The following is a 14662-nucleotide window of genomic DNA, read 5'->3' as shown; positions in this document are numbered from 1 at the left end:
GCTGCAGTGCAGCTGCCGTACCATACCGTAATACAGTAGGTCAGCAGGCTCTCGATGGACGAGCGGTAGAAGGTCAGCAGCAGGTCAGGCTTCAGGTTGTACTTCCCGTGGACTCTAAGGAAGTGTAGCCGCTGCTGAGCCTTCTTGATGATTGATGTGGTGTTGACTGTCCAGGAGAAGTCATTAGAGATGTGGACTCCAAGGTACCTGAAGGTGTGGACCCTCTCTACACGCTCGCCGTTGATGTAGAGGGGGGCAGGGTCGGTGCTGCTCCTCCTGAAGTCGACGATGATCTCTCTGGTCTTGCTGGTGTTGAGAGCGAGGTTGTTCTCCGAAGACCAGGCCGTCAGCTTCAGGACCTCCTCTCTGTAGGCAGACTCGTCACCCCTGGAGATGAGCCCGACCACTGTGGTATCGTCGGCGAACTTGACGGTAAGGTTGTCACTGTGGGCCGGACTGCAGTCATGGGTGTAAAGGCAGTAGAGGAGGGGGCTTAGCACACAGCCCTGTGGGGAGCCGATGCTCAGCGTGCGGGAGGATGAGAGGTGCGGGCCAAGTCTCACATTCTGGGGTCGGTCCGTTAGGAAGTCCCTTATCCAGGCGTTTGTGAGAGGGGGGAGGCCAAGAGTGTCCAGTTTATTGCAGAGTCTGTCCGGGATTATTGTATTGAAGGCAGAGCTATAGTCCACAGAGAGCATCCGGACGTAGCTCTGCTGCTGCTCCAGGTGGTTCAGAGCAGAGTGGAGAGCAACAGCGATGGCGTCCTCTGTGGACCTGTTCGCCCGGTATGCGAACTGGTGGGGGTCGAAGTCTGGAGGGATATGGTCCTTGATGTGCTGGAGAACAAGTCGCTCGAAGCACTTCATGATTACCGGAGTGAGGGCCACTGGTCGGTAATCATTCAGGCTGGTGATGGGAGACTTCTTCGGCACCGGGATTATTGTAGATGACTTCAGGCAGGATGGGATGACTGCCTGAGCCAGGGAGAGGTTGAAGATCCTGGTGAGGGGGGGAGCGAGCTGGTGGGCGCACGTCCTGAGCACCTTTCCAGGTACTCCGTCTGGTCCGGTAGCCTTCCTGGGGTTCACAGCCAGGAGCACTCGTCTGACACTGTGCTCCTGTACAGTGAGTGGAGTGGCGCCGGAGCCCGGTGGGGGCGGGGGCAGGGCTGGAGCAGATGAGTGTCGCTGGGGGGTTTCGAAACGGGCAAAGAAACAGTTAAGCTCCTCTGCCAGTGTCGCACTCTGATCCGCAGTTGTCATATTGCAGCCTCTGAAGTTCGTGATGTCATGAATGCCCCGCCACACCTCCCGTGAGTTTTTGCTGGACAGATGGGACTCTATGCACCTCCTGTGGTCCGCCTTTGCTTTTTTAATCCCTCTCTTCAGGTCGGCTCTAGCAACACTGTACAGTGCCCTGTCCCCTGACCTGAAGGCTGCGTTGCGGGCCCTGAGGAGTGTGCGGACCTGGCTGGTCATCCAGGGTTTCTTGTTGGGGTAGACCCGGATGGTTTTTTCCACAGTCACATTCCCGATGCAGAACTGTATGTAGTCCAGCACCGTTCCTGTGGCTGTCTCCAGCTCCTGTTGTTGGAAGAGGTCCCAGTCTGTGTGTTGGAAGCAGTCCTGAAGTTTGGGGAGTGCATCGTCAGGCCAGGTCATAACAGTCTTTGTGATAGGCCTGGCCTGGCGTCTGATGGGGGTGTAGGTAGGAGAGAACAGGAGGGAAAAATGGTCTGACTGTCCAAGCTGGGGGAGGGGTGTAGCTCTGTACGCGTGCTTTATGTTGGTATACACGTGGTCCAGGGTGTTCTTTCCCCTTGTAGAACACTTCACGTGCTGGTAGAACTTAGGGAGTACAGTCTTCAGATTGGCCTTATTAAAATCCCCTGCTATGATATGAACACCGTCGGGGTGGGCCCGCTGCTGTTCGTTGACGGTGTTCAGCAGAAGAGAGAGCGCTGTGTTTACTTTGGCGTCCGGTGGAATATACACAGCCGTGATGATAACAACAGACAGCTCTCTCGGGAGAAAAAAAGGCCGACATCTAACAGACATGTACTCCACGTCCGGGCAACAGTGCTGTTCAGTGATTGTCCCGTTGTTGCACCAGTTCTCATGCACGTAGATACAGAGCCCCCCTCCTCTGCTCTTACCGGAGTCCTTAGTTCTGTCCCGGCGGAGCAGAGTGCGTCCGGCTAGCTGCATGCTAGCATCGGGTATTTCCGGGTGAAGCCAGGTTTCGGTGATAATCATAGCACAACAGTCTCGAACATAGCGGTTTCCAGCAAGTTGTAACTCCAGGTCGTCCATCTTCTGTACAAGGGATCTGGCATTAGAGAGGAACAGGCTCGGTAGAGGTGGCTTGTGGGGTTGTTTCCTAAGCCTGAGCAAGACGCCGGACATGCGGCCACACTTCTGCTTTCTCTCCCTCCTCCGTCTACGCCGTCTCCCAGACCCGACAACAAACCACGGAGAGCCCTGTGCTCTCGCTATGTCATCTGGGATGCTGTGCTCGTGGTGAAAGTCGCTCGAAACAGATATCTGGTGCGAGTTACCGATATCCAAGAGTGACTGGCGGGTGTACCGGGTGTTTGCAGTACAGGTGGTGCACAAAAGGAAAAAAAACATGAAGAAAAGAAGGAAGAAAGAGCACTGAAATGGAGAGCCATAAGCCGCTGCGTCTGTGAGCGCCGCCATCTTGGGGAGGAAAAAAAAAAAAAAAAAAAAAAAAATGGTTTGGTTATGGTTTGCGTAAAGGCTAACTTGTTATTTTCCTTTGTAATCTCTGCCTACTGAGCCTATGGTGCTGTTAAGTAATTGTGGCTCAATTTGCCTTCATTCTTTTTATGTTAATGTCTTATTATTTAATATATATTATTGTTTTAGTTGCTTAAGAGATATTCCTGGCTCTGAATTTGCTCATTGCTATTTTTATGTTTTTGTGCATTATTTGTTGCCGTCATCATTAAACGAACGGGTTACTCATCAGTTACTCAGTACTTGAGTAGTTTTTTCATAACATACTTTTTACTTTTACTCAAGTAAATATTTGGGTGACTACTCCTTACTTTTACTTGAGTAATAAATCTCTGAAATAACAGTACTCTTACTTGAGTACAATTTACTGGCTACTCTACCCACCTAGGATTAAAAACAAGCGGTAGATTTTATTTAACAAAAAATTCTGCTCCATAAATTCAGTGTAATAAATAAATAAATAAATAAGCTTTTCGACACAAATTAACCTGCATAAAAATGTGAAGTATCAGTATCAGCATTGGTATGACCAATACTGCCCCTGTAACTACTTAGTATTGGATTGGTACCGTATTTTCCGCACTCTAAGGCGCACCTAAAAACCTCCAATTTTCTCAAAAGCTGACAGTGCGCCTTATAATCCGGTGCGCCTTATACACTGCAAAAAGTCAGTGTTCAAAAACAAGAAAAAAAAAATTAAAAAAAATTAGGGGTATTTTATTTGAACTAAGCAAAATGATCTGCCAATAGAACAAGAAAATTCGGCTTGTCAAGACTTTCCAAAACAAGTGAAATTAGCTAACCTCAATGAACCCTTAAATACCTTAAAATAAGTATATTCTCACTAATAACAAGTGCACTTTTCTTGGTAGAAAAAAAAAAGAGACCTTTTTGCTCAATATGTTGAAAAATATTCTTAAATTAAGTAAATGCTAGTGCCATTATCTTGACATAATGATATGCGCTCGGCATCATGATTTTTTTTCATGCTTCAAGTAAGAATTATTGCTTTAAAAAAGTCGTTTTATACTTGTGAGTGTTGATGACACAGCTTTGCAACACTTGATATTCTAGTTTCAAGCATGTTTTACTCAATATAGGTCATCAAATCTCAGCTACAAGCTGTAATATCTTACTGAGATCATTTAGGACCAAAACCCTTAAAACAAGTAAAACACTATAAAATCTGCTTAGTGAGAAGAATTATCTTATCAGACACAAAATAAGCAAATATCACCCTTATTTGAGATATTTAAACTTATTTAGATTTCAGTTTTTGCAGTGTATGTGATATAAATGTTGCACTACATGTTATACCTTGCTGTTGTTAAAAGATAAACAAAACACCACGTCACTGACTTTACCTCGGGGAAAATAATAAAACAGCTGTTTATTCATTTTGGGAGTGAACGGTGGTTTGTAATCTATTAATAAAGTTTGACTGTCCTATCTGACTGTTTTGTTGACATTCCTTTTAGCGCAGCTCCATCTAATGGATGCATAACGTAACCCCAGCCTCTACTGTAGCGTCTATTCTATGCGCCTTATAATGCGGTGCGCCTTAAATATGAACAAAGTTTTAAAAAAGGCCATTCATTGAAGGTGCGCCTTATAGTGCGGAAAATACGGTGCCCCCAAAAAAACATAAGAATAAGTGCTTAGAAATATAAATTAAAACATGTTACAACAGAAATAAATCAGATATTAACAGTAAATTAACAAGGAAATAATGTAATATAATACAACATATGTCAGCAGCTATATTAGGACACTTTGTAACCTGTTTTATGGTTCTATTGTCATTTATATATACCCATCCATCCATTTTCTACCGCTTGTCCCTTTTTATGCACTGAATGTGTATACACTGAAATTTTAAACACTGAATATTTTAACACCAAATGTGTATACACTGAATTTTTAAACACTGCATTCGGGCAGAAGGCGGTGTACACCCTGGACAAGTCGCCACCTCATTGCAGGGCCAACACAGATGGACAGACAACATTCACACTCACATTCACACACTAGGGACCATTTAGTGTTGCCAATCAACCTATCCCCAGGTGTGAATTGTGAATTATATTTATATAGCGCTTTTCTCTAGTGACTCAAAGCGCTTTACATAGTGAAACCCAATATCTAAGTTACATTTAAACCAGTGTGGGTGGCACTGGGAGCAGGTGGGTAAAGTGTCTTGTCCAAGGACACAACGGCAATGACTAGGATGGCAGAAGCGGGGATTCAACCTGGAACCCTCAAGTTGCTGGCTCGGCCACTCTACCAACCGAGCTATGCCCCCACAAGGTGCGTGTCTTTGGAGGTGGGAGGAAGCCGGAGTACCCGGACCAAATACAAACCCCGTTTCCATATGAGTTGGGAAATTGTGTTAGATGTAAATATAAACGGAATACAATGATTTGCAAATCATTTTCAACCCATATTCAGTTGAATATGCTACAAAGACAACATATTTGATGTTCAAACTCAAACATTTTTTTTTTTTTTGCAAATAATCATTAACTTTAGAATTTGATGCCAGCAACACATGACAAAGAAGTTGGGAAAGGTGGCAATAAATACTGATAAAGTTGAGGAATGCTCATCAAACACTTATTTGGAACATCCCACAGGTGTGCAGGCTAATTGGGAACAGGTGGGTGCCATGATTGGGTATAAAAGTAGCTTCCATGAAATGCTCAGTCATTCACAAACAAGGATGGGGCGAGGGTCACCACTTTGTCAACAAATTTCGTGAGCAAATTATTGAACAGTTTAAGAACAACCTTTCTCAACCAGCTATTGCAAGGAATTTAGGGATTTCACCATCTACGGTCCGTAATATCATCAAAAGGTTCAGAGAATCTGGAGAAATCACTGCACCTAAGCAGCTGAGCCCGTGACTTTTGATCCCTCAGGCTGTACTGTATCAACAAGCGACATCAGTGTGTAAAGGATATCACCACATGGGCTCAGGAACACTTCAGAAACCCACTGTCAGTAACTACAGTTGGTCGCTACATCTGTAAGTGCAAGTTAAAACTCTCCTATGCAAGGCGAAAACCGTTTATCAACAACACCCAGAAACGCCGTCGGCTTCGCTGGGCCTGAGCTCATCTAAGATGGACTGATACAAAGTGGAAAAGTGTTCTGTGATCTGACGAGTCCACATTTCAAATTGTTTTTGGAAACTGTGGACGTCGTGTCCTCCGGACCAAAGAGGAAAAGAACCATCCGGATTGTTATAGGCGCAAAGTTGAAAAGTCAACATCTGTGATGGTATGGGGGTGTATTAGTGCCCAAGACATGGGTAACTTACACATCTGTGAAGGCGCCATTAATGCTAAAAGGTACATACAGGTTTTGGAGCAACATATGTTGCCATCCAAGCAACGTTACCATGGACGCCCCTGCTTATTTCAGCAAGACAATGCCAAGCCACGTGTTACATCAACGTCGCTTCATAGTAAAAGAGTGCGGGTACTAGACTGGCCTGCCTGTAGTCCAGACCTGTCTCCCATTGAAAATGTGTGGTGCATTATGAAGCCTAAAATACCACAACGGAGACCCCCGGACTGTTGAACAACTTAAGCTGTACATCAAGCAAGAATGGGAAAGAATTCCACCTGAGAAGCTTAAAAATTGTGTCTCCTCAGTTCCCAAACGTTTACTGAGTGTTGTTAAAAGGAAAGGCCATGTAACACAGTGGTGAACATGACCTTTCCCAACTACTTTGGCACATGTTGCAGTCATGAAATTCTAAGTTAATTATTATTTGCAAAAAAAAAAAAAAAAGTTTATGAGTTTGAACATCAAATATCTTGTCTTTGTAGTGCATTCAATTGAATATGGGTTGAAAAGGATTTGCAAATCATTGTATTCCGTTTATATTTACATCTAACACAATTTCCCAACTCATATGGAAACAGGGTTTGTAATATATTGTTGGTTATTGCAGGTTATATCACAGTATAGATTTTAGGCTGTATCGCCCATCGTCCCACCTGCTGGCGGTGTCCATGGCCTCCTGGTTGGGAGGGGGCACAGTGAAGCACACCGAGGGCACCATGGCCTCGTTGCCCGTGGGACTGATGACCTTCCACTTGGTCCGCTGAGAGTTGTCCTCCAGCACACACTCGTCCCCCAGGCCTATTGTGATCTGAAAAGGTCACGCCGCACGCAAACAGGGGGGGGAGAGCAGGCGGCGAGGATGGAGGAGGGGGCGAGGAGTGAGAATGAGGGGAAACAAAATGGAGGTTATTGATCATCCATATGATTCAAATCAATGAAAATGTGCTGAAGTAAGCCAAAGAAAAACACAAACATGCAACATAAAAGAGGCAACATAAAACAAACGTTGATGGATGGCGTGTAATCGTTAGAGATGGCACACTTGAACAAGCTGCGTCACTCGTACAAAAAACCTCTGGTGTGGTTTGCAGCTGAGCGCAAAGACAACGCAGCGCTTGCTAGTGGACAGGAAGCCTCGCCGACCAATCAAATCAAATGTTTGGTTTAGTGCGCTAACGAGCACGGGAAGCACAGGAGTGTGAGCGGTGCAAGAAGACAGAGGCTGCTCTACCTGAACGTTTGTCTTGGCGGCCCGGCGCACAGACCACAGCAAGGACGAGTGGCGAGGGGAGGAGGGGAGGAGGTGAAAGAAAGGTGAGGGCATGGAGAGAAAGAAGAAAACATATTGACTTGTGCTCATGTGCAGATTCATGACGTTATGCAACACGGAGGTGATGACAAGGGGACAAAATGCTGAGTCCTTTGCATGCTGCCTTCATTTTAGCTCACCAAGAACTGACTTTTTGGAAAATGTATACACAATTCATATTTGTTTGTATTTTTATATTATTAATGAGATCAGTGGTGAAGCTCAGCTTCCCCTAAAATGTAAAAAATTAAGTGGTCAAATTTCAAACTATAAGCCACAACTTTTTTCTTAGATTTCGAACTCTGCGGCTTATAAGACGGAGCGGCTAATTTATGCATTTTTTTCCCCACCAGTCATACTTGCCAACCTTGAGACCTCCGATTTCGGGGTGTGAGGGGGAGGGGGGTGGGCGTGGTCGGGGGCGTGGTTGTGGGGCGTGGCTAAAAGGGGAGGAGTATATTTACAGCTAGAATTCACCAAGTTAAGTATTTCATATATATATATATATATGTATATAAGAAATACTTGACATTCAGTGAATTCTAGCTATATATATATACATATATATATATATATATATTTATTTTATTATATATATATATATATATTTTATTATTTATATATATATATAAAATAAACACTTGAATTTCAGTGTTCATTTATTTACACATATACACACACATAACACTCATCTACTCATTGTTGAGTTAAGGGTTGAATTGTCCATCCTTGTTCTATTCTCTGTCACTATTTTTCGAACCATGCTGACTCTGATGATACATTGCTGTGTGGCACGCACAAAAGTGCTTTCATCAAATGCACTAGATGGCAGTTTTGTCCTGTTTAAGAGTGTCACAACATTGCTGTTTACGGCAGACGAACTGCTTGACGGTATACAAAAAAGTGACTGCTGTTGTTGTGTGTTGTTGCCACGCTGGGAGGACGTTAATGAAACTGCCTAACAATAAACCCACATAAGAAACCAAGAACTCGCCCTCCATCATTCTATAGTTATAACGTGATTGGGCAGGTACGCTTTTTTATATTGTGGAGGACCTGAGTCCGCCTGAATTTCGGGAGATTTTAAGGAGAAAATTTGTCCCGGGAGGTTTTCGGGAGAGGCGCTGAATTTCGGGAGTCTCCCGAAAAATCCAGGAGGGTTGGCAAGTATGCCACTAGTGCCCATAATGTTTTGTGTTCAACAGTTTGCATTAAAGTTAAACCAAAGTAAAGAACTGAAATGGTGTGTTGTTTTTGCTAAGGCGCCATCTTTGGGACGAGTTGGTTCACTGCAGGTATTGCGGGTTGAAAATGTACTTCCTGTTTTGATGCCGTAAACCGGAAATAAGCGCCCAAAGCGTTTTTGCGAGAGATGTCCGATAATATCGGACCGCCGATATTATCGGCCGATAAATGCTTTAAAATGTAATATATCGGAAATTATCGGTATCGGTTTCAAAAAGTAAAGCTGTACGGAGTGTTACGCGGACGTACACTGCAAAAACTGAAATCTAAGTAAGATTAAATATCTCAAATAAGGGTGATATTTGCTTATTTTCTGTCTGATAAGATAATTCTTCTCACTAAGCAGATTTTATGTTAGAGTGTTTTACTTGTATTAAGGGTTTTGGTCCTAAATGATCTCAGTATGATATTACAGCTTGTTGTTGAGATGTTATGACCTATATTGAGTAAAACATGCTTGAAACTAGAATATCAAGTGTTGCAAAGCTGTGTCATCAACACTCACAAGTATAAAACTGCTTTTTTAAAGTAATAATTTCTTACTTCAAGCATGAAAAAAAAATCATGACATATCATTATGTCAAGATAATGGCACTAGCATTTACTTCATTTAAGAATATTTTTCAACATATTGTTATTAGAGAGAATATACTTATTTTAAGGTATTTTGGGGTTCATTGAGGTTAGCTAATTTTACTTGTTTTGGAAAGTCTTGACAAGCCGAATTTTCTTGTTCTATTGGCAGATCATTTTGCTTAGTTCAAATAAAATACCCCTTATTTTTGTATTTTTTTTCTTGTTTTTGTACACTGACTTTTTGCAGCGTAGGGAGAAGTACAGAGCAGTTGCGTTTCCCTGTCATACTTCGGGAGACTCCCGAATTTCAGTGCCCCTCCCGAAAATCTCCTGGAGAAACCATTGTCCCGAATTTCTCCCGATTTCCACCCAGACAACAATATTGGGGGCGTGCCTTAAAGGCACTGCCTTTGCGTGTTGGCCCAATCACATAATACATACGGCTTTTCACACACACAAGTGAATGCAAAGCATACTTGGTCAACAGCCATACAGGTCACACTGAAGGTGGCCGTATAAACAACTTTAACACTGTTACAAATATGCGCCACACTGTGAACAAGAATGACAAACACGTTTCGGGAGAACATCCGCACCGTAACACAACATAAACACAACAGAACAAATACCCAGAACCCCTCGCAGCACTAACTCTTCCGGTACGCTACAATATACACCCCCCGCTCCTCCCCCACCCCACCTCCCAAACCCCGTCCACCTCAACCTCCTCATGCTCGCTCAGGGAGAGCATGTCCCAAATTCCAAGCTGCTGTTTTGAGGCATGTTAAAAAAAATAATGCACTTTGTGACTTCAATAATAAATATGGCAGTGCCATGTTGGCACTTTTTTCCATAACTTGAGTTGATTTATTTTGGAAAACCTTGTTACATTGTTTAATGCATCCAGCGGGGCATCACAACAAAATTAGGCATAATAATGTGCTAATTCCAAGACTGTATATATGGGTATCGGTTGATATCGGAATCGGTAATTAAGAGTTGGACAATATCGGAATATCGGATATCGGCAAAAAAGCCATTATCGGACATCTCTAGTTTTTGCTCAAATGGATTCTTCATCCATCACTGCAAGCAACGTTTTAAGTTTTAAAATATAACTTACTATACCGTCCCATGTGTGATGTCTGTAGGAGTGTTTACATGCACATTTGTACGCACTGTTGTTATGTAATGAAACCTCGTTCGCATTAGCTAATATGCTAACACGTTTAAAAGTGTCTGTGTTAATATTTTTTTGTATTATTATTATTATTATTTTTTTTTACAAATTCCTTAGTAAATTCCCTAAAACGTCACCGTGGAGTTATTGAATCTGTTTAGTTGATTGCAGAGCTAGCTTCCGCAGCTAGTGGGTCCATGACAATGACTTCTGTTTTGTTTGATCAGCCGTTTTACTGCAGACACCGTTTGGAAACTAATAAGGTATGTAAATAAACATATACAAATAAATGCAAATAATTTTGGCGTAAATACCGCATTTTTCGGATTATAAATCGCTTTGGAGTATAAATCGCACCGGCCGAAAATGCATAATAAAGAAGGAAAAAAACATATATAAGTCGCACTGGAGTATAAGTCGCATTTTTTGGGGAAATGTATTTGATAAAACCCAACACCAAGAATAGACATTTGAAAGGCAATTTAAAATAAATAAAGAATAGTGAACAACAGGCTGAATAAGTGTACGTTATATGAGGCATAAATAACCAACTGAGAACGTGCCTGGTATGTTAACGTAACATATTATGGTAAGAGTCATTCAAATAACTATAACATAGAACATGCTATACGTTTACCAAACAATCTGTCACTCCTAATCGCTAAATCCCATGAAATCTTCTGCCTCGGTGTCGCTTCTAAACAACTCTGCCAACTCCAAAGGTAGACAATGCGCCACTTCCTCTTCTATCGGTACGTCGCTTACGTCAGAGTCATCGTCAGTTGCAGTTCCAATGATTGAAGCCTTTCTGAATCCGGATAGGATGGTTTCGATTGTCACTGAAGCCCATGCTTTGTCGATCCATCCAATGACATTCAGAAAAGTTGCATGGATAAATAATATTATTTGATATTTTACAGTAATGTGTTAATAATTTCACACTTAAGTCGCAAACTATGAAAAAAACTGCGATTTATAATCCGAAAAATACGGTAACTCTTTTCGCAACGTATATATCTTCTAAAATTTTGCGGCTTATATCCCAGTGAGCTGTATAGTCCGGGAAATTACAGTATATACTTTTGTTTTGATTTCATGATATGCGCTAAAAGGGTTCAACTTTTGTAGAGAATCAGCTACTTTTGCGACTTTGTCATTACTTTAATGGGGGAGTAGACAGTGGGTTGTTCCACTGCAGCCAAACTAGACGGTCACTGGATAAATTCTCGGCTTTGTCCCGCCTATCAGATGCTCAGCATCTCTGGAAGCGTATGGATAGTAGGCGTGGCTTCGACTTGAGTTTGCGCACGATGATTGGATCATCTGTCTGATGATAAATCCCTTTTCGAATGACAGCAACATGAGCAAATCAGTGATCTTCAAATATAGACAGACATATTTTTTAAAAGAAAAAAAAGAAGAAAAAAAAGAAAAGGGAAATATAAAACACTGCCAGAGCTTTTTTTTTTTACTTTCATTCCATTGTTCCGTGTTGATATGAAAAATGATACAATACGCTATGTGATGTTGTCTTAGTAAAATCTAACATCTTTATATCCTTTATCTGTTATTGCAGACTGTACTGGTGTTTGGAGTCCATGAAAATGAGCTTCCCCTACTTGAAAGACCAGCAGCCACCACTGCGTGATATAAACCAGTGTTCCCCAACCTTTTTTCCACCAGGGACCGGTTTAATGTATGTAATATTTTCACGGACCGGCTTCCTCCGTGAAAATTAGCCTTTGCCCACAATCTGGCACGGTAAAATGTTATATATTGAGGGAGATAGACATCTACATATATCCATATTTAAGAGTTATTTCTTTCTATAGTCATGTTCGAAATAACTAGTGTTTTCTTTTTGTGCTCTTTCTATTTTTTCTCCATCTCATGACCGAGGGTACACTGTGGACTACCTTGAGCTCGGAATGCAGGGAGTAGCAATACTCCTTTTATTTGTTACCTCATCCTGCCTCTAGCTAAAGAGAACAATAGACATGTGTATTCGTTCTGGAGGGTGGGGGCGAGGGACATATTGAAGAACACAGCACTTGGGTAAGGTTTTTCAGATCAACTTGGCTGCGCAGTTGAATGTGTTGTCCTAGGCTGGTCTCTCCAAAGCTTTGGAAATAAATTACAAAATACCTATTCTGTTCTGGGTGATCATTTAAACTCAGCTTATATCTCCCTCCCTCAATATCCATTGTTGTGCATTGTCCCATTACAACTACAATGGAGATGTAATATCCTATCCAGGAGATCGCAAAAAGCCGCTGCCTGACCAGGGCTCAGAAAATCTGCAGAAACTCCTCCCACCCCCACCAAGGACTGTTTTCACTGCTGGACTCTAGAAAGAGGTTCCGTAGCCTCCGAAGCAGAACCTCCAGGTTCTGTAACAGCTTCTTCCCTCAGGCCGTAAGACTCTTGAACGCATCATAATTATCCCCTCAATTCCCCCCAAAAATTTATTAACTCGCTGGAATATAAAGACAATATAATATACATCCATAAACGTGCATGCATATGCAAAAGTGCAATATATTTATCTGTACAGTAATCTATTTATTTATATATGCACCTTAATGCTTTTTTACCCTGCACTACCATGAGCTAATGCAACGAAATTTCGTTCTTATCTTATATGATGATGATGATGATGATGAATGACAATAAAAAGGAAGTCTAAGTCTAATATACATCTATTAACAGGCTTATTGGTGTGTTTAGTGGGACAGGCGAAAGTTAAGTTGGAGAAAATGTGGTAGTTTATAAATTAATTAATGTTTCTGTGCAGCCCGGTAGCAAATGCGTCACGGACCGGTACCCGGACCGGTGGTTGGGGACCACTGATATAAACTATTAGATAGTAAACTAATTTGCTTTGTCAGCTACAATACAACGCTAAGTTTGTTCAGCATTTATTGACCTACATTGGACTGCTTTTAGCATCTTTAATGCATAAAATCTATCAAAGTGCCGCGCTCCCTTCAATTTGTTAGTATGCAGCCTTGAGGGATTATAGCGCCACCTGATGCTTTTTGCACACACCTCTATTCTACTAGGCCACCTACTCAGTGGCCTAGTGGTTAGAGTGTCCGCCCTGAGATCGGTAGGTTCTGAGTTCAAACCCCGGCTGAGTCATACCAAAGACTATAAAAATGGGAGCCATTACCTCCATGCTTGGCACTCAGCATCAAGGGTTGGAATTGGGGGTTAAATCACCAACAATTATTCCCGGGCGCAGCCACCGCTGGTGCTCACTGCTCCCCTCACCTCCCAGGGGGTGAACAAGGGGATGGGTCAAATGCAGAGGACACATTTCACCACACCTAGTGTGTGTGTGACAATCATTGGTACTTTAACTGTACTTTTTATTCATGTAATAATATGTGTAATGTTTGAATATCTTGTAATCAAACGAGACATCTTCAGGGTATTTTTAAGCCGGCAGAGTGACAGTGGGAAGGGCGTACAAGGAGGCAATCTGGGGTGGGGTGGGGGGGAAGCAACAGTGTGCAGGTGCTAGCTGGTTGGAAAAATGCTCCTTTTTCCCCCTCCCTTTGCACTTTAACCGCACATTTTGTCTCATGGAGTCCATGCCTTACCTCTATTTGTTTGTAGTCGCACACGGCCCTGATGGGCGTGGCCCCCGCCAAGGGGCTCTCTGCACTGCGGGGCCTGAGCTGCACCACCGTCTTGGCCCGGCCCACCAGGCCCGCCACCGTGCTGCGATACTCAATGAGCTGCTCCTTCTCGTCCTGTAAGGTAAAAAAAGAAGGGTTGGAATACTCTAATACTACATGCATTAATTTATGAGAATGAACCATTGTGGCCAGGGAGGACACATAAGCTGTCAGAACTGAGTCTGGCCCGTGGAGTGTTGCCTACTTTTTTCAAACTAACAGGTGTGCATTTAGGTGTGAAAAGAGTATTACAGTGGTGCAATGACTCAGAAACAAATGACTATCTTACACAATCACAGTCACTGATGTGACAGAAAGAAAGGATGGAGCATAAAGGCTGAAAATGAATAGCATGCAGCTCCGTCATTCTCCTTGTTTTATAGCTACAAAATATAACAATGTCAACAGCTGGCATAAGTTACTAACAGTCGTTTAAGACAGGGGCTCTTAACCTTTTTGACCTCGGGGCTCAACTTTTTCACTGCAGGGGTCCATTTAAATATCAGCAATTTATTAGTATTCTTCTCTTAATTTTAATCATATCTAATAATACTCTGTA

At 42.6% G+C, this 14662-nt stretch overlaps 1 protein-coding gene across 4 annotated transcripts in view; it reads right to left on the bottom strand.

Annotated features, from left to right (window-relative positions):
• Positions 1-14662, bottom strand: part of macf1a (microtubule actin crosslinking factor 1a) — a 438368-nt gene that overhangs the window by 208353 nt on the left and 215353 nt on the right. For 2 of the 4 annotated variants that reach the window (XM_061930784.1, XM_061930785.1), the window contains 3 exons: positions 14026-14178; positions 7342-7353; positions 6764-6918 (listed from right to left, as the gene is read on the bottom strand). In XM_061930784.1, coding sequence (XP_061786768.1) covers positions 6764-6918; positions 7342-7353; positions 14026-14178 — 320 coding nt within the window. The remainder of the gene's footprint in view (positions 1-6763; positions 6919-7341; positions 7354-14025; positions 14179-14662) is intronic. The other 2 variants (XM_061930787.1, XM_061930786.1) reach the window with 1 other exon arrangement.

This window comes from Nerophis lumbriciformis, linkage group LG37, assembly GCF_033978685.3.
Source record: "Nerophis lumbriciformis linkage group LG37, RoL_Nlum_v2.1, whole genome shotgun sequence".
NCBI classification, from domain to species: Eukaryota; Metazoa; Chordata; class Actinopteri; order Syngnathiformes; family Syngnathidae; genus Nerophis; species Nerophis lumbriciformis.
The sequence above is the reverse complement of the archived record's forward strand: the minus strand, read 5'-3'. Positions and strand labels throughout refer to the sequence as shown.